The following is a 26,585-nucleotide window of genomic DNA, read 5'->3' on the forward strand; positions in this document are numbered from 1 at the left end:
CAGATCTCACTTTCCTCACTATTGATGCCAGTGCACCATGAACCCACTTCTCCCACACCACTCTTTGAGCCACACATTCATTCCTCTCATCTTATGTCAATTTACATATCTTCACGTCATGTGTGCAATAGAACAGATGATGTGTAAAAATAAATTCTTTATTAAACTGATGGTTACATACTTCATGCAACTACAACTCAAACTGGCAGATGCTGTAGCTAAAGGACAGCTATAGATAAACGTGAACTTGGACCACAATTTGAGGAGGGAAAACACATTAACAAGATTTACATTTTTTTAAAAATTTGATTTTGGAATGTGAGCATTACTGGTGATGTTAACATTTGATGTCCATCTTGTATCGTCTTGAGACGGTGGAAGTGAGTCGTCGTCTTGAATTGCTGCAGTCAGGTAGGTTCCAGGATATTGACCCAGTAAAAGAATGGTGCTATCAGGATGGTAGGGAACCTGCAGGTGGTGGTGCTCCGATGCATTTGCTGCCTTTGTCATTCTAAGTTGATGTTTAGGCGCTGTTGAAGATTTGGTGAGCTACTGCAGTGCACCCTGCAGATGGTACACACTGCTGATAATATGCATTGGTCGCGCATGAGAGGGAAAGTTGAAGGTGGTAGATAGGGTGCCAATCAAACAGGCTGCTTTGTTCTGGATAGTGTTGAGCTTCTTGACTGTTATTGGAATTGCACTCGTCCAGGTACGTGGACACCATTCCATCACAATCCTCAGTGTCCCTTGTAGATGGTGGATAGGCCTTGGGAAGTCAGAAGTTAAGTTAGGCACAGGAGCATGCCCAGTCTCTGATCTGCAAGTGTAGCCACAGTATTTACATAGCTGGTGCAGTTAATTTCTAGTCAACGGTAAGCTCCAGGATTTTGACGGTGAGGTTATTCAATGATAGTCATGCCCTTGATTGTCAAGGGGAATTGATTAGATTGCTTCGTGTTGGAGATAATCATCGCCTGCAATTCTTGCCTGTTATCAGTCTAAGCCAAAGTGTTGTCTGGCCTTGCTGCACAGAGACCAGATTACTTCAGTATCTGCAGCGTAATGAATAGTACTGAACAGAACACTGTCTTTGTCAGCATCATATATCCCCAAATCTGACCTTTATGATAGAGGGAAGGTCATTGATAAAGCAGCTAAAGGTGGTTAGGCATCAACCACCTGCTGAACTCCTGCAACTGGGATTATTAGCCTGCAAAAACCACAGCCATCACACTTTGTGTTATGTATGACTCCAACCATTGAAGAGTTTTGCCCTGATTCCCATTGACTTCAACTTTGTTAGGGCTCTTTGGTCAAATGCTGCTTTGATGTCAAGGTCAAATGATTGGCAATTCCTACGTTTACTCTCAGTTCAATGTGATAATAGAACTTTGTTCTGAATTCTGTAAAATTTTATATGATGCAACCGTCAGTTATGTACAAATTTTAGTAATCCTTCTGGGCAAAAACATGTAATAGCTGACCACTCCGATTAACATAAATGATAATTCTCCAGGAAATTTAGTATTCACTGGTATACCCCTTGTTAAGAACCTTGTCTAGTTTCAGTAACACCAGGAAAATGTTATGTTATGTAAGATCATTGAGTCACCTCAAGTGCAGTATTATAATAATTTCAGTAAGTTTTAAAAAAAGTTAAGGTTAAATATGTTCAGTTCGCTAGAACATAGGCTGCTCAATTTGCCCACAAAGCAAGTTTTCATCACTGGTTGTTCTAGGCATCACAAAAATGTCAATTTATTTTTAAAGTTGTTCCTTTACTTGGCAAAGATTCTCATTATACGTGATCTAGTTATTCTCAACCCGTAGATACTCCATTTATAAGAGGTTCATCTCTGATACGGGTGCATTGATGCAGACTTGATGTTGGTTTTTATGGTACTTGGCATCTTGCCTATAAAAACAGAAAATATGAAAATTTAAGTGCACATTCATAATGTTTCATCACTGCTAAAATTTATTTAAAACTGCTTTAAATAGCATCTGGATGAGCACTTGGCATATAATATTCTGGACTATGAGCCAAAGGCTTGCAGATGAGATTGGGTGGGAGTTTAGGTGTTTCTAATGTTTCAATTTGATGGGCTGAAGGGCCTCTTCTGCACTGTACGATTCTAATCAGTCTTGATCAATGCTTGGAATTGTTTTTTTACAGCCATCTAAAACTTACAAGCTTTAAAAATTATTTGGATGAGCACTTGAAATATAATATTCAAGGATCTAGGACATGGGCTGGAAAATAGGATTAGCGCACCTTTAGTGGTAGATATTGTCAGTGCAGGCTCAAAGGGCTAAAGGGCCTTTTGTGCACTATATAGCTCTATTACTATGATACTATGACCTGAAGACAAAGGGGCTGTTGGTTTTATATCTCATCCAAAAGGTGATCTTCTGATGATCCAGCAATCCCTTATGCCCTGCCCTGCCCTGAAGTGCTTAGGTTTCTGGGGAAGGACCTGGTCTGGTTTCATACTCTGACTCTATGGCAAGAGTACCTCCAGCCTGTCTAAGCTGATATCTATGATAAGGAATATATGTTGTTGTTGCATGCCATCCAATATTCAACTAGTAGACTTTACAAAATTTTTGTTTTAAAAAAACTTCCTTTGAAATTAACGTCAAAATTACTCCCATAACCTGCAGTGCTGCATCATATGCTAAACACAGAAATGTTATCCAAATATGCAACCAGGTATGTTAAATTGAAACTAGGCTTCCCTCCACCAATTCACAGATCCCTCAAAAGCTGAGTTTTGATTTTCATTACAATGGTTACGTGTACAGAATAACCCTGACAGTCGTGAATTGTGCAGCTACGAACAGAATATCGATAAGGTAGTTCTGCTTACCTGGCTGACCTTGTGGTGGGGGAACCTGACCTTGCATTCCCTGTTGGTTAGGCCCACTTTGAATTGACACCTGTGCAATGCTTGGACCTCCTTGTAGACTAGCACCTGGTACAGACTGACCCGATGGGACTGGCCCACTTTGGGGCGTTGGTCTGATTGGTTTGGACAATCCTTTCCCAAATCCAATTGCTGCCAATAAAGCATTAGTGTCCGCTGGGTTAAAGGTCTGCTTGTTCTGACGCAAAGCTAGACAAAAAAAAGGGAAGGTTCTTATTGCCAAAAGGTTTCTTTATACTGAATGATGATCTTAATTTTATGATATTGTTATTGTTAGATGATAGTCAAGTTTAAAATATATATAAATAATGGAAATGGTCTGCTAATAAAAATGCTGATTACTGTTGCATTGACCTTCCAAAGCTATTAGTAAACAGATTATAGATCTCCCCATTCATTTTGAAGTTGGAGCTCATTTTGGGGTAAGGAAACACTGACAGTGGTTACATCTAGTGTGGAGTCCAGCTAGCCATTGTTCAGTTTATTAGCTTAGCTTATTTATTGATTAGTCACAAGTAGGCTTACATTCACACTACAATGAAGTTACTGTGAAAGTCCCCTAGTCGCCACATTCTGGCGACTGTTCAGGTACACTGAAGGAGAATTTAGCATGGCCAATGTACCAAACCAGCAGGTCTTTCAGACTGCTGGAGGAAACACACATAGATATGGGGAGAATGTGCAAACTCCACACACAGTGGCCCAAGCCGGGAATCGAACCTGGGTTCCTGGTGCTGTGAAGCAGCAGTGTTAGCCACTCTGCTGCCCATATAGTCATATTGTTTACATGTCAGTGGGCTAAATCTGCCAGATCGTTTCTCACAGGCAGACCTGAGCCTTTCCTCACTCACTGTCTCTGCACAAGCATTTCCAGGATGATCACTGATCAGGAACCAGGAATTAAACAGTGATCTACTTTCCTCTCCTTAGCAAGAGAACATACAATTGTAATGATTACCCATTGCTACTCTGCTTCAGATTGGCCACCTCAACGAAGACCAGAGATCACAAGGAGAATCTTTCAAGTCTATAAGGCTTGGTATACACAATACATTTCATTAAAGGTTATTTATTAGTCACTAGTAAGGCTTGCATTAACACTGCAATGAAGTTAGTGAGATTCCCCTAGTCGTCACAGTCCGGCACCTGTTTGGGTCAATGCACCTAACCAGCATGTCTTTTCGAATGTGAGAGGAAACCTACGCAGACACAGAGAAAATGAGCAAACTCCACACAGACAGTGACCCAAGCTCGGAATTGAATCTGGTTCCCCAGCGCTGTGAAGCAGCAGTGCTAACCACTGTGCTACTGTGCTGCCCTTCATTAGTCACTGAACTTGATCACGATATTGTAAAGTATATTAAAAGTGCCTTTTGCTGCACTATCTTTTTCTCCATATTGGTATGTTCACTGTTAGATTTGTCAAAGTTGGACAACATTCTCTGGATGAATTCTGAGCTTTAGAATCATCCTTCTCAGAGGAAGTTTTACTATTACACAAATTCATACACACTATTGCCGCTTACTAAAGAAGTTGATGTTAAAATGGCTTATTTTATTCAGTTGCTTCAATTGCCATATCCAGACTCATTATTACATCTGTAGACTTCCCTTCAATAATTGAACTTGCTTTTAAGTTTAACTTACTTCATTTGAATTAAATGCCATGCAGGCAATATCTATGATAAGCACTTGTCTAGTGTTAATGTGCAAAAAGACTGATTGCAGACATGGGTTTTATCAGCAATATTCCTGTATAGCTACACATGCACACAGCAATGTGAATAGTGTAGCACAGGCCATCTCTTGTCGTACCCTGTAAGATAGCATGCATATGCAAAAAAGTTAAAGATTAGCATGCACTGTAATTAACAGGCCATACACCACAAAACAAGTTTAGAGGGAACATGCGTTACCAGCCTAATCTGTAGTTACAAATACCTAAAAGGCATTTTACTATCTGTTAACAGTGAGCTTATCTCAAATGAGCAAATAAGTACTGTCTGAACTAACAGTGGGATAGCCATAGTTTTTTGGCAGGTGAGTGACTAGAGGTGTGCATCAAGGATCAGTGTTGGGACTGCAATTGTTTACAATTTACATAAATGATTTGGAGTTGGGGACCAAGTCCAAAATTCTCAGATGACACTAAGATGGCTGGATTGGCGGGCAGTGAGGAGCAGTGTCTGGCAATACAACAGGATATTGATAGGCTGGTATATTGGGCAGATGTATGACAAATGGAGTTTAATCCTGATAAATGTGAGGTGATGCATTTTGGCCAGGATAATGTAGGGTGGAGTTATATGATAAAGGGTAAGCCTATAAAGAGTATAGAATCGCAGCGAGACCTGGGGGTGCAAGTGCACAAGCCTTTGAAGGTGGCAGTACCAGTGGAGAAGGTTGTGAAGAAAGCCTATGGTATGTTAGCCTTCCTATAAAGAGCTGGAGTCTAATGTTGCAGTTGTATAGAACATTGGTTAGGCTGCATTTAGAGTACTGCGGCTAGTTCTGGTCGCCTTACTACCGGAAGGACGTGGAGACTCTGGAGAGAGTGCAGAGGAGATTTTCGAGGATGTTGCCTGGTATGGAAGGACTGGGTTATGAGGAAAGATTGAGCAAATTGGGGCTGTTTTCCCTTGAAAGACAGCGACTGAGGGGGGGATCTAATAAAGGTATATAAGATTATGAAGGGTATAGATAGAGTAAACAGAGGTAAACTATTTCCTATGTTAGAAACACACAGTACGAGGGGCCACGAGCTTAGGGTGAGGGGGGAGAGGTATAACACAGATATTAGAGGGAGGTTTTTCACACAGAGGGTAGTGGGGGTATGGAATGCTCTGCCAAGTAAGGTGGTGGAGGCAGGCACGCTGGAGTTGTTTAAGAGTAATTTAGACAGGCACATGAGTGGGTTGGAGATGGGAGGATATAGGAGATTGTTTTAAATAAGGTTCAGTAGCATTGGGACATCCCTGGTAATGTAAAAGGATGTGGTATGATACTAATGTTTTTCTCTTTTAATTCACAGGTTTTAAGTCGGTCCGCCTAATTGTCCAACGAGGGGCATACACGTGATGGGTCGTACTTGGGCTGCTCTTGGTTGTTCGAGAGTAGCCTAGTGCTTCATGTCATTAGTGTGTGCATAAACTGGACCAGATGCTGGGCAACACGACAGCTCAGTGACTATCACTGTTTGCTGTGCAGACACATGGATTTGGGCCAGTATCTGTGGGAGTTTGCGCATTCTCCCTGTGCTTGCGTGGGTTTTCTCCAGGTGCTCCGGTTTCTTCCCCCACCCCAAAGATGTGCTATTAGGCTGACTGGAGGTAATAAATTGTCCCTAAATTAGTTTCCCTCAATGTGGAATGCCATAAGCAATAGATAAGGGTCATGGGTGGAGGAGGGGATTGGTAATGTTAAAATGGCGGCGCAGGCTCGTTGGGCCGAAGGGCCTGTTTCCCAGGCTATTTTTGTTCTTTGTTCTATACTAAGATGAGTGGTAGAGCAAAGTGTGCAGAGACATACAGGCTGCAAAGGGATATAGATAAGTGAGTGGGCAAGGGTCTGGCAGATGGAGTACAATGTTGATAAATGTGAGGTCATCTATTTTGGTAGGAATAACAGCAAAATGGACTATTATATAAATGTTAAAAAAATTGCAACATGTTGCAGAGAGACCTGGGTGTCCTTGTGCATGAATTGCGAAAAGTTGGTTTGCAGGTGCGGCAGGTAATTAAGAAGGCGAATGGAATTTTGTCCTTCACTGCTAGAGGGATGGAGTTTAAAAACATGGAGGTTATATTATAGCTGTATAAGGCGCTAGTGAGGCCACACCTGGAATACTGTGTACAGTTTTGGTCTCCTTACTTGAGAAATAATATACTGGCACTGGAGGGCACTGGATTCATAGGTTTACTCCAGAGTTGAGAGGGTTGGCAAATGAAGAGAGACTGAGTAGACTAGGACTATACTCATTGGAATTCAGAAGAATGAGGGAAGATCTTATAGAAACTTACAAGATTGTGAAGGGAATAGATAAAATAGAAGCAGGGAGGTTGTTTCTACTGGCAGGTGAAACTAGAAATAGGGGGCATAGCCTCAAAATAAGGGGGAGCAGATTTAGGACTGAGTTGAGGAGTAACTCCTTCACCCAAAGGGTTGTGAATCTGTGGAATTCCCTGCCCAATGAAGTAGTTGAGGCTAACTTGAATGGTGAAGCAGGCTTGAGGGACCAAATAGCCTACTCTTAAGACTTACCTGGATCGTTTAAGACTTACCTGGATAGTCACATGAGCAGACTGGGAATGGAAGGATACAAACGAATGGTCTAGTTGGACCAATGAGCGGCACAGACTTGGAGGGCCATAGGGCCTGTTTCCTGTGCTGTATTGTTCTTTGTACTCCTGATCCTACTTATGTCCTTACGAGTAGCTCTGTTGCATTGCCTTATAGGTTCATGAACTAGTCATAGTAGCCTTTTCTCTTGAGTTCTACTTTGCATTTGGCTCTGCCCGATAACACCATGACTGATCTGGTTATAGTCTCAACTTGCCTTTCTGTCTGCCCCTCCCATAAACCTCGACTACTTTCTCTATCAAAAATCTACCCAAACCAGCCGTGAATAAATTCAATAATGCAGTTGGAAAAATTCTCCTTTATCTTCATCTTAAAAGGGGGACCTTTTACCCTTAAACTATGTTCCCTAGTCTGCCCTAACAACAGGAAACATCCTTTTGGTATCCAACCAGTCAAGTCGTATGAAGATCTTAAATATTTTAATATCATCAGCATAAAGAACCATTCTTGAGGAATAAAGGACCAACACTTGTTAAATCATCAAAATAATATCTAAAGTTACTTTGCAGGTCAGTTCAGGAATGTTCTTTTAGTCTAACAGGTTTTCCCCCCAGAGATGCCAGAAGTACAGCTCACCATTGGCGTAGTTTCAACATTTTAACCGTACTGGCTGGCTTCATTACTAAGGGTAAAAATGTGGGGTTATGGGAATAGGGCCTGGGAGGAATTGTTGTCTCTGCTGACTTGATGGGTCAAATGGCCTCCTTCTGCACATGTAGGGATTCTATGATGATTCTGATAGATGATTTAAAATATTAAAATCCAGTGAAGATACTTTGAATAAGGTATAAATGCATTACTTAGTAAAGCTAATATTTAGATTCTTTGCTATATTTTTGCCACTTAAGAGGATTTCAGGCAATTTTTCAGGTGCTGTTATGAAAATACAGAAACAAAGTTATCTTTTTGTTCCCCGTTATTCCCCTTAAGACGACAAAAAAACTTGCATTGTACCTCCACTCTCAGATTCCCGCTCCTCCCGAGTGTTGTTGAGTTTGTCGAGTAGGTTGCCACACATTTTGTTCAATGCCTGGATGTGTTTCTGCAGTCAAGAGAAAATAGGCAGCATGAGAAATAATGTAGGAATATTACTTTTCCATCAGGTTGCTGCATTGACTCTATGATAACCTCAATAGGTTGCATTTAGGTTGTGTCTCTCATTTACTAGATGCCATCTGAATGCTTTGCAATGAGGAAAAGTACACATTGAACCCAACAAAGTTAAAATAAATGGAGGTACTAGATTGAAGGGATCATCAAATTCGAGAGTCAAGTATGGGGACAGGGAACTGAGAAGTGAGTCCTAAATGGCAACGAACGCATGGAGTTGTGAAAATGAGGAGAAAGCTAGAGGATACAGGTCAGGACATCTCAGAATGTAGCTAAGCTTTTTTAAAATTATTTCACAGGTGTCACAGGCAAGGCCAGCATTTATTGTCCATGAGAAAGTAATGATCAGTCACTGCTGCAGTCTATGTGGTGTAGGTACACCCACAGTGATGTTAGGGACGGAGTTCAGGATCTTGACCCAGTGACAGTGAAGAAACTGAGATATAATTCCAAGTTAGGATCATGAGTAGTTTGGAGGGGAACTTCCAGGTGGTAGTGTTCCTATGCATCTGCAACCCTTGCCCTTCTAGGTGGTAGGTACTGCAGGGTTGGACGATGAAGAAGGGAGTTGCTGTAACGCAATTGCTGGCACTGTACATCTGTGGTGGAAGGAGTGAATATTTGTGGATAAGGTACAATCAAATGTGCTGCTTTGTCCTGGGTGTTTTTGAGCTTCTTGGATGTTGTTGACGCTGCAGTCATCCAGGCAACAGGAGTGTACAAAAATTGCAAAACACAAGGAGCCAGTGGATCATGAACAGGCTTGAAATGTTGGATTATGTAACTTTTTGTATGGAAGAATGTGGGCTGTGAATACTTTGGCTAAGTTTAAGTATCAGTTTGAGGTAGATGAGACCAATTAAGAAGGCAGGCCTTGAATGATTTAAGGCAGTATTTTTCAAACTTTTTCTGGAAACCCATTCTTACCAAATGGCTGAGCCCCATGCCACATTCACTACCTACATAATGTGACAGGTGAGCCTGCCTGGTCCTCACGATCTCGCTCCAATCAGGTTCACAGGATGAGAGGGCTAAAAGCACATCAGGTGCCGAATTCAGTCGGATCCTTTGTGCAGTCTTCACCTTTGAGAGAACGGAAAATCTTGCCCATGTCGGCGGTCATGAAGGGCAAGAGAAACAAAATGCTGCCCCATTGTGATTCCTTTGCAATGAACCCAGTTCGGTCTGCAATTTGCAACTGTGGAGCTATTCAACACTTCAAAGATTTGTGCGGCAATCATGCTGGTCAAGCAGCACAACAAATCTTCAACGCATTGTGCCACACAGACTTAAAGTAAACTAACAAGGCTGTGCAATCTGTAAAGTCTGTACTTCCGTCCAGTTGTATTGAGATATCCTGTACTAACTTTAACGAAGAAATAAGTTGTAGTTCTAAATTCTCAACAATATCACATTTGATGAGACACTAAATGGTGTGGAGATGCCGGTGATGAAGACTCTCCTGATGAAGGAGCAGCGCTCTGAAAGCTTGTGATTCCAAATAAACCTGTTGGACTTTAACCTGGTGTTGTGAGACTTCTTACTGTACATCACTAAGTGGGATGCAATTCAGTTTTTCAGTGGATTTTTCATTGAAGACCATGTGAACCACGTTTAACGGTACAGGGAGAATAAATTTCTCTGCAACAGTGTGGGACATTTTCTCTTCAGCTACGTGGTAAGCTGGCATGTAAGAGCTAATTGTGCTTTGTCACACACTGTTAAGTTTCTGCTAAGAACTTGAGCTGATGATTTCAGTTGTTGCTGATCCTGAGAAAAAAAATCCAAAGGTTCTCCAGATCACCATGTTTAGACTTCAGATGTTTTTGCAGTTTGAGGGTTTTGGCCTCTCATTCGCCAGTATTTCTCAGCATATAACACACATGGGATTTGTGTTGACGCAATTGACAAAACCATATCTCAAAAAATCATCTTCATACTGCTTAGTTCCTGATTTTAGTTTCTCTTCTTTGTAAACTGTTCACTACATTCCTTGATGCCCTGTTTTTTGGCTAACAGACAGCAGAACAGCTAGTGCTCTTTCTGGCAGATTCACATGAGATCCTGGCCAGTAGGTTTATCGATTATTGATATCTCTGGCCCTTACTTTCGCGTTAACAGAATGATCCACGTCCACAATTGGTTTCCTAAAAAGGAAAAAAAACTAGCACCAAAGACACATACGTATAGGATGGTTGGTACTAAATGCACATACTTGGCATGCTGACCTGCTTATTCTTGACTCGTGTGGTCATACCCTGTACTGCTGTGAGATGTTACCCAGAGAGAAAATGGAAAAAAGGTCAGGTAAATGATCTTTGGGGATCATTTTTGGCAACCATTTTCTAACATCCTATAACTCACTCACGGCTTGCGACCCCCACTTTGAAAATCACTGATTTATGGCATGGAGGTGGGCTGCAGCTGTAGGAAAGAAGGAAATAGTTAAGACTGGTGGAAGGTGGTGGCTTTAGTATGGTAGAAAAAAGTTGCTTATTGCATCCTGCAGTAAGCAACCCAGTACTCAGTTGCTCACTGTGGTAATTGAGATAGACTCAGAGCACGAGCGGCACGGTAGCACAATGGTTAGCACTGCTGCTTCACAGCTCCAGGGACCTGGGTTCGATTCCCAGCTTTGGTCACTGTCGGTGCGGAGTTTGCACATTCTCCTAATGTCCGCATGGGTTTCCTGCGAATGCTCTGGTTCCCTCCCACAGTCCAGAGATGTGTGGATTAGGTTGATTGGCCATGCTAAAATTGCCCCTTAGTGTCCTGGGATGCGTAGGTTAGAGGGGTTAGCAGGGATATGGGCGTAGAGCCTGGGTGGGATTGTGGTTGGTGTAGACTCGATGGGCCAAATGGCCTCTTTCTGCGTTGTAAGGTTTCTAGGATTCTATGAGAGCAACAGAAGGTGATTCAGCCCATCCTTTCTGTCCTGGCTCTGTGAAAGAGCTGTCTAATTAAGTCCAGTCCTTTGTTCTTTTCCTATCGCCCAGCAAATCTTTTCAAGTATACTTACCTAATTTGCTTTTGCATGTCACTATTCAATTTGATTCCCCCACCCTTTAAGGCTTGATTCAGTTCAAGGTGAAGGGAATGGGTGACTGTTAAATGAGGAATAAATGCATTAAGAATTACAGAATTGTTACGGCCCATCGTGTCTGCACTGGCTCTCTGAATGAGCAATTTATCTGTTCCCAGTTCCCTCCCTCCCTCCTCAAGACTGTGCACGTTCTTCATTTTCAGTCAAGTCCAAATCCCTTTTGAATACCTCAGGTGAACCTGCCTCTACCACATTCTCAGGTGGTGCATTCCAAACCTTAACCACTCAGTAAGAAGTTTCTCCTCATATTACTTTTGCTTCTTTTGCTAATTACTTTAAATCTGTGCTCTGTTGTTCTTCATCCTTCCGTAAGCAGTTTCTCCCTCCCTACTTTGTCCAGACCTTCTTGATTTTGAATATCTCTGTTAGATCTCCTCTTGACCTTTTCTTTCGGGTAAACAGTTCCAACTCCTTCAGTCTATCTTTATAACTGAAGTTCCTCATCCCTGGAAAAATTCTCACGAAGCTTTTCTGCACCCTCACTAATGCCTTCACATCCTTCCTAAAGTGTGGCACACAGACATGGACATAATACTCTCACTGAGGCTGAAGTAATGACATATACAAATTCAACATAACCTCTTTGCTCTTGTACTCTATACCCCTATTAGTAAAGCCCAGGGTACTCTATTCTTTATTAACTGCTCTCTCAAATTGTCCTGCTACTGTCCTTGATTTATGTGCATATACATCCAGGTCCCTCTGATTCTCCACCCCTTTTAGAGTTTTACCTTCTTTTTTCTATTCTTTCTCCATGTTCTTCCTACCCAAATGAATCATGTCAAATCATCTGCAACCTGCCCATTCTGCCAACTTATCTATGTCCCTTTGAAGTTCTGGACTACCCTTCTCAATGCTTCAAGTATAATCTGACTTTGAAATTGTACCTTGCATATCATAGTCTAGATCACTAAAGTGTAGCAGGAAAAGCAAGAGTCCCTGTTAGCTACAAAGCTTAGATTTAGTTAAAAAACATAAAAATTTCAAAAGTCAGAATCTTTCTTCCTTTTACAAGCAGTTAATCAGTGATGTTTCAGCCCTTAAATATTTTGGTTGCTTGGTCCACTTATCCCCTGATTCAACACCAACTCTCCCTCATAATCTGGGGAAAAGTGAGGACTTCTGCTGTGGTGTTTGTGATCTTCACATAACACTGCTTCTTTGAGCATACTGGACATGATTATCATCACAACAGCCTGTGAATCCTTCAAGTAGCCAGCTGGCATTTCCTGCTTGCAGCTAGCCACTTCAACTTGGATTTGTTTTGATTACAAACAAACCGATAATAGTTCTAAACAGAAATGAAGCCATACCTGAGCTACATCAGGTGCTAGGCGTGCTGCCTCTGCACTCAGCTGCTTCTCCTGTTCTTCCACCTCTGGATCTGGTTTAGTCCGGAGATGATCTGGAACGACCTCGTGACTGAAAACAGGAACTCGACCCTCTGTTAGTTTCTATGAAAAGAATGATACAGGAATAAGATCATAGACGTTGAAGTGTTTTTGACATCCCCCCACCTCAGTTCTCAAGGGTAAAAGGTGTAATTTTATTTTATAACTCCAACCAGATATGTGAACCATTATCTTGCTAGCTCTCTGTATAATATAACCTCCTCTTCCCGTGTTACAACCCCCTCAAATGTTAATTTGTTCAGAAGCTTAATTTTGGATTTTTAGTCAATGGCTCTATCTTTCAGAGTCCTCAACTGCTCCAACTTGAATTAACACAAAGAAAGGAAGCATATTTATAGATTCGATTATTGATTTGATTTATTATTGTTACATGTATTAGCATATAATGAAAAGTATTGTTTCTTGCACGCTATACAGACAGTTATAGAGTGCTTTTCTCATCCACAAGTGGTCATAAATTGATTTATAGTCAAAGAATTTTTCTTAAAGTTTGATCACTTAAAGTTGGTCTAGCAGCCAATTTTCATACTGCAGTTCCCAAATGACAAGAAGATAAATGACTAGTGTTGATTAATTCATACAGAGAACCTCCCTAACCTCTTTGACTATGTCATAGTATTCTCTTTATACCATCATGGAATTTTTTTACATTGTCCTGAGCAGTTGATCAGGGCCTCTCATGACATCTCAGCAGGAAGAGGCACCGCTGACATTGCAGTGCTTCCTCAATATGAATTATCGGTTTAGACTATATGCTCAAATCTTGGACTTGGGCTTGCACTTGTTGACTTCCTGACTCAAAGGAGACTGATTGAACTGAACTCAAGCACAATTTGTTAACTTCCTCTGAAGGGAAGAAACAACAATCAGAAGCTTAAAATGTTATAGCTCTTCACAGCCTTTCAACTATTTGGAGTTTTAGTTTCAGGAAGTTCGATAATACATTATCAGCTGAAAATCTCTTTCTTGTATTGTTTCAAGTCAATAAATGCCATGTGTGAAAGTGGTCAGGTGATACGTTCCAAATAATCCATTAAAGGTGCAGATTTTAATGTGAAAACAGAGCTAAAATTTCCAGTTAACTCTTTTATTCATTTGTGAGACATGGGCATTGCTGGCGACCAGCAGTTATTGTCCATCCCTATTTGCCCTTGGAGGGTAGTTGAGAATCAACCACATTGCTGTGGCTCTGGTGTCACATGTAGACCAGACCAGGTAAGGATGGCAGATTTCCTTCCCTAAAGGACATTAGTGAACTATGGGTTTTTCTGACAATCGCTTCACAGTTGATTCTTAATTCCAGATTTTTTTATTGAATTCAAATTCCACCATCTGCCATGGCGGAATTTGAACTTGGATCTCCAGAACATTATCTGACTTTCTGGATTAATAGTTGAGCAATAATACCATTAGGCCATTGCCTGCCCATTGGGAGTACAATAGTACTTTTCCATGCTGTGATTTAATATAATTAAATCTGTGCTTTTAATGGTTGCTTTCATTAAATTAATTGAAAGTGCCACAAAGAAATTACAGTAGAAGGCAACAGAATCTTTCAGTTTAGCAGTTCTAATGGAATTGAAACACTATTGCGCTTAACAGAGAGGTCTTCTGGCACAGAGTAGCATCCCTGCCTGGGCCAAAAAGCTCTGGGTTTGAGTCTCATTTCAGGACAAACAGGTTGATTATCATCCTGGAATTCCTCGCAATATGTTTATGGCAGGCATTACGAGCAGGAGAGTCCCCTGGTCAGCCATGTTTATTGTGCAGTGGTGTCCCCTCAAACTATAGTCTCTGGTAACAGGTTAGTGGCCTGTTCCAGGAAAAACGAGGTACTTAAACAGACATAAGCATGTGCTCCATTTGTCTCAGACATCTCTAGGCACGGCAAGAGAATTTAGATTGTACTTATAAGCACGTGGCTTCACATTACAACAAGACATTTTGTCCATCATCTCTCACAACAGCGAGTTGTGTCATTCAAAATGTCTACAGGGAAGAACTGGTTCAACAGGTAACTCTTTCACAATGACCACAAATATTTCTTAAGTACAGGAACATTCGCCAAAGTACCTTACATTGAGGGGGGGGAAAGCAATGGATTTCAAGGAGCTGTTATACTTACACATGCATTATAAATTATTACTCAATGTTTACTGTTTGACTCTACAAATCATACAGTTGCAAGTAAATAATTAATTCAGTCTATCTGAAGTTGGTCTGGCACTTCATATTTCCATCTTTCAAGGCTTAAAATATATCTTTGTATAATTTACAAAAAGCACTTTACTGCAATCAGAATGAATTATCTGACCTGGACTGTATTAATGTGCAAGGCTAAAAGCTAAAGAGATAAATATCAAATGTAGTAATTTATGGAAGCTATCATCAGGTTGACTGAATGTGAAAACCCACGCTGCAACACTGCCTACATGTTTGGGCAGTGAACTAACAGGGTATATTCCAAACTTTGCTCACCAGCAAATACTCCCTTAACCCCTACCCAGACCCCCAAACTGAACAAGGTTTTGAAGGCCAGGATGCTTACACTGTATCATCTTGAGATCGCAACAGAATCAAAGCTGTCCTTTCACAGCTGGGTGAGCTGCGGTTGCTGTCATGAATGCAAACATGGATAGAATTTCACGCTCATTTGTCCATCTGATTGTCCAATTTCCTAATCTGCAATGCTAATTGTATATTAAGTGAATTTAATTTTAATGCAAATGGTGGGTGGTAATTGGGGATTTGCTCAGCAATGATCAAGCATCAGTCAGACCAAGCCCAAGATGAGGTGCTCGTGGAATCTGAAACCAAAAGAGTAAATGCTGGAAAATATCAGCTGGTCTGGCAGCATCTGTAAGGAGAGAAAAGAGCTGATGTTTCAAGACCAGATAACCCTTTGTCAAAGCTTTCTCTCCTTACAGATGCTGCCAGACCTGTTGAGATTTTCCAGTACTTTCTCTTTTGGTCCAAGATGGGGGTGTGGTGCCTTAGCTTGTGGGCTTGGATCTTGTTTGTCCCTCGTGGGGGGGGCCATGAACAGGATTCAATAAGAGTTTGAATTTGGTTTTTTAGAGGCCTCACCCCACCCCCCTTCCCCCGCCATAGCTTTGTGACTTTAAGAGTGGAATAAAAATTTAAAATACACCTGAAGAAACTGACCTGGGGAGGTGGTCTGGTCTCTGTAAATAAAAGCCTATAAAAGTATATATAATCCAGTCCTATACTTTATCACCAGGCTTTCTGGAATACAAGACTCTCATGTAGTTTGCCACTCTGCAACTTTTTTTTATTAAATGAAGTACACAATCCATTCCTGCTCAACAATTTCTCAGCATTAAAGCTGCACCCAGCTTGTAAATCCAAAAGCACAGCCGGAATCCAAATGCTCCTGAAGCACTGACCTCAGTGCAAATATTAGGTTAGATTAGATACAGTACAGAAGGAGGCCATTCAGTTTATCAAGTCAACAATCCCACCCAAATCCTATCCCCGTAACTCCACATATTTACACTGTTAATTCTCCTGACGCTAAGGGTCAATTCAGCATGGCCAATCAACCTAACTTGCACATCTTTGAAGTGTGGCAGGGAACAGGAGCACCCAGAGGAAATCCATGCAGGCATTGCGAGAATGTGCGTGTGTGGAGTTTGCACAATCACCCAAGGCTGGAATTAAATCTGGGTCCCTGACACTGTGAGGTGGCAGGGCTAATCACTGTGCCCTTCTCTATTGATATTTTGTGAAAGACTACTGAACAGCATCCTGGCAGGTGAACATGAAAAATAATGGGGCTTGTGACCCCTTGAGCCAACTCTGACATTTAGTACAATCATAGCTGAGCCATGCCAGAGATTAGAAGAGTGAGAAGGGATCTTATTTCTTATTGAAAAGTGTAAAGTTCTGAGAGGGCTGGACAGAATGGATGCAGTGATGGTATTTCCTCTGGTTGGGGTATCTAGAAAAAGGGGTCACACTCTCAGGATACAGGATAGGCTGTTTAGACTGAGGAGAAGTTTCTTCATTCAGAGAGTGGTGAACCCATGAAATTCTCTACCACACAAGGCTGTGGAATTTATTTAAGAAAGAAATAGATCAAGATTTCTAGACTCTAAAAGATTCATGGGATATGGGGAGAGTGCAAGAATATGAGGTTGAGATAGAGAATCAGCCATGATCACACTGAATGGCAGGGCAGGCTCGATGGGCTGAATGGCCTACTCCTGCTCCCGTTTTTAATGTTTCTATTATCTCAGCTCCACCTTCCTGAACTACGCCCTTATTTCTTGAAACCTTTAATATCCAAAACGTGGTGATCTTCAGTGATTGAGCATCAACAACTACTCTGGGTTAAGGAACACTGAAGATCCACAACCCTCTTGAATAAAGATATCTCTCCTCATCTCAGTCCGGAATGACTGAATCCTTATTGAGATTGCAACATCAGTTTAAGACTTCGCAGCTAGACAAGGCAGGTGAAGAACTGGGTTTGAGAAGTACCAGATCTCAGTGAAGTAATACAATAACCTCAAATGCAAGGGTAAAATACTGTGGATACTGGAAATCTGAATTGGACTTAGAAAAACCTCAGTATCCCTGGCAGCATTGTTGGAGCTAGAAACAGAGTTAATGTTTCAGTTCTAATGGAAGAACATTAACTCTGGTTCTCTCTACATAGATGCTGCCTGGGCTGCTGTGTACACCCAGCATTTTCTGTTTTAATACTAGTGATGTGAAGTACACTCATTACCTACCATTAACTCATCATCACGATCAGGAGAAAGTAGCAAAGGGATGATGACCTGATTTCTTAGGAGTGGTGTTTTATCATTTTTCAAGAGCTTGTTCAGGGTGTTCAACTGCCCAGATACCAGAGCAAAGTTATCCAACACTGAGGGCCTGGAAGTGAATGTAACAGGGGTTAGGCAAAGATCTCACAGCAGGCGGGAAAAGACAGCAACAAAAACAAAAGATGTTGGCAGCCCTGTAAATCCATCAGAAAATTTAGGTTAATATTTTTGTGTAAACATCAGTCAGAACTGGAAGCTGAAGATCCAGGTAGTAAGGATGATGGGTGAAACATGTTTTATTGGACTTGGTCTCAAGCGAAAGCAAACCAAAACATTTATCTTGATCTCATTTTGTACTCTGAAGTAAAATATGCTTATACCACCCCTTTATCAGACTAAACATAATGAAGAAAAATGGAAAGACATGAGTCTTTCTGTATCTATTCTGTCAAATCATGTTAGAATTTTATAAGTTTCTATGAAGTTCCCTCTCGCTCTTCTAAGAAGATAAGAAATAGGAGCAGGAGTAGGCCATCTAGCCCTTCGAGCCTGCCCCGCCATTCAATAAGATCATGGCTGATCTGAAGTGGATCAGTTCCACTTTCCCACTTTCTCCCCATAACCCTTAATTCCCCTGTCTATCAGAAACCTATCTACCTGTGACTTAAATATATTTAGCGAGGTAGGCTCCACCACTTTAAGGGGCAGAGAATTCCAGAGATTCACCACCCTTTGAGTGAATAAGTTCCTCCTCAACTCCGATTTAAACTGCTCCCCCACCCCGCCCCACTTATCTTGAGGCTGTGTCCTCTAGCCCTGCTATTCTTTCTAAGCGGGAAGAATCTCTCTACCTCTACCCTATCCATCCCCTTCATTATTTTATATGTCTCTGTCAGATCCCCCCTCATCCTTCTAAACTCCAACGCGTACAGACCCACTCTATTTAGTCTCTCTTCATAGGCCAAGCCCCTCATCTCCGGTATCAGCCTAGTGAACCTCCTCTGCACTCTCTCCAAGGCCAATATATCCTTCTGCAAGTGCAGCGACCAAAACTGCACACAGTACTCCAGCTGCGGCCTCACCAGCGCCCTGTACAGTTGCAGCAAGACCTCCCTGCTTTTATATTCTATCCCCCTCGCTATAAAGGTCAACATTCCATTCGACTTCTTGATCACCTGCTGCATCTGCAGACTGGGTTTTTGTGACTCATGCACAAGGACCCCCAGGTCCCTCTGCACCATAGCATGCTGCAGCTTTTCACCCTTTAAATAATAATCCCTCCGACGATTATTTCTGCCAAAGTGGATAACCTCAACTTGCTAACATTATACTCCATCTAACTTTATACTAAGAAAAGATGAGATAATATAGAGCTCATTTTAAATTCAGGTGACCATAGAGCCTTTGTTTATCATCGAAGGCTGGAGTCCTACAGAGGTGCTGGACATGAAAGATTTGGAATGGATATATATCATGAAAATGTAATTGCAAATGTGCCATAGTTTATTCTTATGATGAAATGTAAAAGTAACCAAGGCAATGCCACTGAACGAGAAAACATCGCACTTAAGCAGTTTTGTCACTATTAGTTGCGTATCCAATGTCCTGAGTTCAGGTGTGTGCGAGTCCAACAGTAACATGTTGGGATCGAAATTCCTCTGATATTTTAATGCAGAGGTGAATGTAATTTGTATCGCCTCGTGTGTGCACTGTTTTTTTAAAGTTAACCCATTGAGACACATTAACACATGAAAAGCAGCAAAGTTTTGTCTACTTTCTGCCAGCCAAAGTTTCAATATGCTAAATGTGCTCAGCATAACTGGTTCCAGGTGTAAAACTCATACACACAATTCTATTTCAGCAGGAGCTCCACCAACATCAGTCATCAATACACCTTCCAAATATCCTCATAACAGACAAATTCAAAGTGTGTATGATTCAACAGTTCGGGTAATTGCACAGTATAATACAGACAGAAGGAAGTATTTTCTTCCAAGAGGGGCACTTACCAGTTCATTCGTTCGAATTCATTCTCTAATTTGAGGATGAAAGCTGCCAAAGAGCTTTTCAGGTCAGCCACCCGGCTGATAATAGCGTCCACAGATGCCTCCAACTGCTTTTCTTCTTGTGGCTAGGGAAAGTTACCATTGAACTTTAATGAGACATAGCACTTCTACAAAACACTCTGTGAACAACACATGTCCCAACAATACTGTTGACTATCAAGGAATCTACAAAAGTGCTTAAAGCTTGAAATTCATCAATGGAAAATCTTCATAAATGAAGGCTGGTCAGAAATAGAAAGTAGGACAAGGCTCATTTATTTGCCAAATTCCTTCCCTTTTTTTCTCCTGAAAATATTAACATATTCTTGGATATGATTCCATAGGTGCTGCTTGCCTTCAGGCATCTTATGTAAGTGACTCTGCTTTATTTGGTTGATCCAGTAAATGTTGGCCAGATCTTTGATCTTGGGGGCACTAAGTGATCAATGAGTTACTGGACAGTGATAAGAACAGGGAACCATGGCTCATTCTCTTCCTCAGTCCAATTATGACAACTGCCAACTTGGTTAGCACATATCTACACCAGAAATAAACCAGAAATGTGGATGTTTAAGTCAGCATAGGTCAGTTACACAATGACCTTGCAAACTGACCCAATTGGAAATGATGGAATTCCTTTTGTTACTCACAGTGTTCTAAATAAGATCTGCTCACCACAGATTCAATACTCTGATCCTTCCGTCAAAATGGGTTTAAAGGCAAAAGGTGATACAAAAAAATACAGCCTCCATATTTGCTGCTATAAAGTGTCTGAAAGAACAAGACTCATTGCAGTGTTGGTGCTCATAAATGTACTTACCAATACACAGTATCTAAACTTTAAGCTCAGATGCAACACTTCGTCCCTTACTGATGCTCCAGAAACATCCCTATGCCAATACCATCCAATGGTTTTCCATACCAGCCAATGGCTTTGTATACTTGATCCTGTTGTTTACTATTATGTATATCATTTCTTTTAAGTGTATCCAACACAATTGTTATTCCTTCTACAACTTTTTTAAGCTTGCAGCCCAAACTTCATTGATTCCTGACTAAAGATAGTGCTATACAGTGGGGCTCACTTCATTACCAGACTCTCATTGTATACAAACACTTGTAGGTTTCACAAAACGTAAACTACTGGAGGGAATTTTTCCTCTATATACATTAATAATGATAATAAACTTGTTGATATTTCTCTGGCAAGTTTTGAAAAATCAATGAGATGTTTTTATTTGAAAGTATGAAACTTGATTCAATTTCACTTGCAGAAGGAAACAACTTTGTTCTGAAATGGATCAATTTCAGTTAACAAATCTCATTCCTCACAACTCTCTGACGTTCATTACCAAACACATATTTACACTGAAAAACATATAAGATGATTTGTATAAAGTATCTGTCAGCTGCAGCTCAGTTGGTAGCACACTTGCATCTTGAGTCAGTAGGTGATGAGTTCAAATCCCACTCCAGACATTGCAGCACTGGATGACATTCCAGTGCAGTATTCAAGGAGGGCTACACTGTTAGAAATGGTGACTTTCAGAGGAGGCATTAAAGCGAGTCCTTGGCTGGGTTATTGGGTGAACTTAAAAGATTCCGCAGCACCATGAAAAACATCAGAGGGGCTGGTGCTAGTATCCTGGCTGATATTTATTCCACAACCAACATCAGCAAACAGATGATCTGATCATTATTACATTGTTGTACGCTCTGCACAGATTGGCTGCTGCATTTCCTACATTACAACTGGAGCTACACTTCATTTCTCATTTCTTTTTTCAGCATCTGCAGTATTTTTGCTTTTGCCATCAAGTTCTGCATAAGTCCTTTGGGGTATCCTGAGGAGGTGAAAAGGTGCTACACAATGGCTAATGTTCTTTTCCCCTTAAAAGAAAGGACTTGCATTTATATAGCTCACTTCTCACTTGCCCAAGATCTTCCAGAGCACCTTTCTGGGTATTTCAGACCAAAAGCAAAATACACTATAGGATGCCGGAAATAAAGAGAAGTGAAGTAGTGACTGTCGCAATGCAGGAAATGTGACAGCCAATTTACACACAGCAAGATCCGACAAATGCCATAATGACTGAAAGTCATGAACTGCATGGGCAGCATGGACAATTTGGGCTGAAGGTCCTATTTCCATGGTGTAATCGCTATGACTTTATAATTAATAAATACATTGAACATAAATCCTTCATTGCAGGAAAAGGGACTGAAAACACCACTGAAAATGATCCCTGCTCCCTTGTCTGGGTAAATGAGGGCCAAGTATACTGCGTGGTTAGTTTAACATTAACTCAATACAGATGACTATAACAGCCCCCTGCAATGGCCTAAAAAGCCACTCAGTTTAAGGGCAATTAGTGGTGGACAACAAATGCTGGCCAGTGACAGGCACATCACTTGAAGGATAGAAAAAACTCCCGGATGGGCTCTTTCTCTTCCCCAACCCCACCCATGCTCTTTCTCTCTCCTCTGTCTTTCTCTCTTCCTTTCTTCACCAATCATTCCCCCCCCTTCTCTCTCGCCTCTATCTTTCCCTCCTCCACCCCCTTGCTCTTTCTCTCTCCTCTGTCTTTCTCTCTTCCCTTCTTCACAATCATTCCCTACTCCCTCTTGTTGCTATCTTTCTTCTCACTCTGCCTGTGTTTTTCTCACTTTCTCCCTTTCCCCTCTTCTTTTCTTCCATTTCTCATTTCTCTTTGTTTTTCTCCCCTTCTCCCCCTCACTCATTCTCTGTCCCCTCTCTCTGTCTTTGTTCTTTATTCTCTCTCTCCACTTTGTCATTCATTGTCTTTTTTCTCTCCACGCTGTTTTCTCTCACCCTCCCACCAATCATTCACTGTCTTTCACTTTCTCTCTCTTCCACTGTCATTCATTAATTCTCTCTCTCTCTCTTTCTCCCTGTCATTCATCTTTTCCTTTCTCCGCTCTGCTTTTTCTCTGTCCACCTGTCATTCATTAATGTGGAGACGCCGGCGTTGGACTGGGAGAAACACAGTAAGAAGTCTCACAACACCAGGTTAAAGTCCAACAGGTTTATTTGGTAACAAACGCCACTAGCTATCGGAGGGCTGCTCCTTTGTCAGGTGAGTGGAGAGTTCTGATCACAAACAGGGCAATATAAAGGCACACACAGTTCACAGAATACTGATGAGAATGCGAGTCTTTCCATTCATTCATTAATCCATTCTGTCTTTCTTTCTCTCCCTCTGACATTCATTTTCTCCTTTCTCCACTCTGCTTTTTCTCTCCCCCTCCCCCCCCCGTCATTCATTTATTCTATCTTTCTCTCCCTCTGTCATTTATTCATTCACGTTCTCTCTCCAGCCGCTCACCTGCATCCCAGCCAGTTCCCTTGCCGTTTCCGTTTCCGGGTGAGCGGGGGGGCGTGGGAGGTCAGAGGGCCGCGGGGCGGGGCCAGGAGATGAGGCGAGGGCGAGAGCGAGAACGGCGACTCTAATCGATAAGGTGGCGGCGGGGGGCATGAGAGCGGCCACGGACATTACCGGGGGCGAGAGAGACTCCGAGGTAACCGGGTGGGGTTTGGGTTGGTGTCTGTGCACACACACACACAAACACACAGAGGGAGAGCTACCTGCTCCTTAACCCCTGGCTGCATGGGCAGCACAGTTTGTGGGTACCCTGTCCAGCCAGCCTGCCCACACACTCAGCACTGCTCCTAACCAACTTCACCTGCCGTTTGCACTGCACTCACCTTCTCCCTCTGAATTCTGGAGAGGCAAAGTCAAGTGTGCAACAGATAAACCTCTGCTCCTCTTTCTTGAGGCTCACCCTGTTTATTTTGTACAGGACAAGGTGTGCCATCAGCAAACTTGGGGGTTTCATTGGCAGACCAAGGTTAGGGGAACCTATGCTGCACCCTCTTTTTTAAAAACAGTAATTACTCCCAGTTGTCTTCACCAAATAGAAACAAGGTGTTGGTGAAACTCAGCTAGCCTGGCAGCATCTGTGGATAGAGAGACTTGAGTTAACTTTGCCCAGTCCAAGATGACACCACCTCAGTTCCCAAGAGATAAGTCATATTGAAATTGAAATGTTCAGTCAGTTCCTCTCTCCACAGGTGCTGCCAGACTGATTGAGTTTTTCTGGCACTTTCTGTTTTTATTTCAGATCTCCAGCATCTGCAGTATTTTATTTTATTTAATGTCTTCAGCAAGTTAGTACATTGCTAACAGTTGCCTTCTTGAAGATGGACAGCAAAAATGCTGACCTGGCCAGAGACACACACATCCCATGAAAGAATAAACAAAACAAAAAGTGCCTCTTCAACATTTGTTAGGGCATTCATTGCCTACGGATGCTACCTATTTAAGCAAAGGAACTATGAATTGCTTCCAGTGCAAGTAAATGGCAGCTGTGTGTATCACACTTCGCTATCTTGTGATTGACATTTTTGGGTTTTATAAGTTTTAAACCTAGTTTTTAAAGTTCTCCGATTTTAATAATTATGCTGTTTAGCTCTAATATTGGAAGATTTTTATAGTGAGATAACATATCTAGCATAAAGATACTAATACGTCAAACTATATACCACACATTGAAATAGAATAGGTGGTATAGCAAACGCAGGCATTAGTATCCTAGACTTTCAAGTTTCAAGACTATAATACCCTCTGTCCACAAAGTCACCCATAAAAATATAATTTGTGTCAGGAACTGGAGCTCCAGTCCTGAACAGCTCACCTAAGTCATAGAACTGCATATGTATGCTTGAGTATCAACTGGAAAAGTACTGTGTATAGGTATGCTGGTAAAAATGTAGTCCTTGGGATCAGTGTAATGATAGGGTTATATAGCTAGCGGGTGTGGGCTGTTGTATGATTGCCCATTTCCAACTGGAGGTTCAAAGTTTATTTTAGATAGAGTTCCGTTTTCCCCATTAATATCTTGTGTTGTGGTGAAATGCTCCCTGTACCTAACACTGAGATTGACTTTATGTCACAGTAGCCCCGTAGGATAACGATGTTTTGGATGCTTTAAAAATATTTCTTGGCCTGTGCTGGTGCATGAGTTGTTTCACGAAATGATTATGTTGAGCTAAAGAAAGGTGCCTGCACCAGAGAGAACAAATTTAAGGCCGTAAGTTCTCTGCTCGGCTTGAAATGATTTCTTGTAACTAATAAGGAGATGGCATATGAGAACATAATAGCATTTTGATTGGTAAATAGATGTTTGGTTTCATAGCCCTTTTCTCCCAAAGTGTCAAAGTATGACATAGACTTTCCTGGAGACCTTAATTTGCTTGATCTACTAATCATTTAATGCAAAGAAAGAGAACAAGCTAAACAGTATGTGTCAAGAGAAAACTACTCAAATCTCATTGCTGCAAACTTATGGAGGGGGTCAAAATACTTACAGTCTTATTAAGATACAGTTCCTTATATTAGCACTGATAGAGCTTTGATCGAGTTCCAAGGTGTTTACTTGTATATTTTTTTGACAGGTGGAAGAAGCCGGCCAGGTTTTCCTGCTTATGAAGAAGGGATATCGAATTTCCCGCAATGTGAGATTAGCTTGGTTTCTCGGCAAACTCAATCAAAGCATTCGACCGATGTCAGAGTCAGAGCTTGTGAGTGAAAGATTTGGGGAATTGTTGTAAGTGCTGTTGTGGGTGCTCCGCTGGAATAACAAGAACTCAACCTGGCATATTAATCTTCGTATGAAACATAAATTGCACTCTCAGTACATTGGGAGAAAATAAGGTGGTCATGAATGTTGTTGGCACAAATTACTTTTGGTAACCCAAGTGGATTTAGGATATTTGTTGAAGATGATTAGTTAACTTATTTAAATGCCTTCTTAACCTTTCCTTTCTAATCAAGAATGTGAATTCTCTCACTTTTCTATCCGTCCCCAACCCAGGGATACTGAGGACAATTGTTCTGCCACTGAGGTTAACTATGTGGTATACATAAATTATGACCTCGGTTTGCATTGTTTAATAACTCTATAGGGTGCTGGTGGACACTGAGTCAACAAGAAAAGCTCCTTAATAGTAAAAGCTCTTTGTAGTAATATAAGATTTGATTTGGGTATGTACCAAAAATTCACTGATGGGAATACTGTTTCAATGGCAGATTTTTTTAACTAAAGCTCGACGTGAGTTGTACAGTAGCTTTTATCAAACTTGCCACTCTCTTTAGCTTATCTCCAAAGGGATTCTCTGTTAATGAGAGGTATCAGAGCGTTATAGCTGGAAGTATGATGTATATTACTAAGCGTTCAATTGAATGAGAGAATTCCATAAGGTGAGTCTTACAAAGAGAATTCCTCAATGATATTATTCTGCAAGAGTGAAAGATGGAAATGTGTTTGCTTCGAAATGGATCAATCAAAAAATCATAGAATGGTTATGACACACAAGAAGGTTGTTTGATTTACTGAGGCCATGCTATCTCTCTGTCAGTAGATTAGGAATGAGCTTGTCCCAATCTCTTGCCCTTTCTTGCGAGGTTTGCACATTTTCTTCAGATGCTTGCCATTGGAGAGCTGCAGATCTTAACTGCATATATAAAAAAAATTCCTTTGTTTTGGTTGTTTTTCTAATCACCTTATATCACCCTTTCAACAATTCTGCCAATGGGAGCAGCTTCTCTCTATCTACCCTGTTCATGCCCACATGATTCTGAAAACTATCAAACCTCCTCCTCTGCGAGGAGAACAACTTTTGCTCCCTAGTTTATCCACGTAACTGAAGTCTGTAATCTTTTAAATTCATTCATGGCATGTGGGCAGGGCCAGCATTTATTGCCCATCCCTAATTACTGTTGAGTAGCTTGCTAGCCAGATCAGGTAAGGAT

General features: G+C 41.4%; 2 protein-coding genes across 2 annotated transcripts in view; one reads left to right on the plus strand and one right to left on the minus strand.

The window, feature by feature from the left end:
• Positions 1 to 142: 142 nt before the first annotated feature.
• Positions 143 to 23,131, minus strand: med8 (mediator complex subunit 8). The gene is made up of 7 exons (XM_080195311.1): positions 23,100 to 23,131; positions 19,717 to 19,838; positions 17,672 to 17,816; positions 12,816 to 12,956; positions 8,244 to 8,331; positions 2,874 to 3,119; positions 143 to 1,918 (listed from the first exon to the last, which is right to left on the minus strand). The coding sequence occupies exons 1-7, from the start codon at positions 23,103 to 23,105 to the stop codon at positions 1,854 to 1,856; spliced, it is 813 nt and encodes a 270-aa protein (XP_080051437.1). The 5' UTR covers positions 23,106 to 23,131; the 3' UTR covers positions 143 to 1,853.
• Positions 23,132 to 23,205: 74 nt separating this feature from the next.
• The window catches only part of szt2 (SZT2 subunit of KICSTOR complex), a 216,868-nt gene continuing 213,488 nt past the window's right edge, over positions 23,206 to 26,585 (plus strand). The window contains exons 1-2 of the mRNA XM_080195317.1: positions 23,206 to 23,292; positions 25,229 to 25,354. Coding sequence (XP_080051443.1) covers positions 23,248 to 23,292; positions 25,229 to 25,354 — 171 coding nt within the window. The 5' untranslated portion in view covers positions 23,206 to 23,247. The remainder of the gene's footprint in view (positions 23,293 to 25,228; positions 25,355 to 26,585) is intronic.

Source organism: Carcharhinus amblyrhynchos, chromosome 9 (assembly GCF_965287045.1).
Source record: "Carcharhinus amblyrhynchos chromosome 9, sCarAmb.v2.hapA, whole genome shotgun sequence".
Taxonomy (NCBI): Eukaryota; Metazoa; Chordata; class Chondrichthyes; order Carcharhiniformes; family Carcharhinidae; genus Carcharhinus; species Carcharhinus amblyrhynchos.

Coding starts and splice junctions, on each gene's coding strand:
- med8 (XM_080195311.1), bottom strand. Junction 12,957..17,671: donor ATCGTGATGATGAGTTAATG/GTAGGTAATGAG, acceptor TTCTTTTCATAG/AAACTAACAGAGGGTCGAGT. Junction 1,919..2,873: donor CCCACCACAAGGTCAGCCAG/GTAAGCAGAACT, acceptor CTGTTTTTATAG/GCAAGATGCCAAGTACCATA.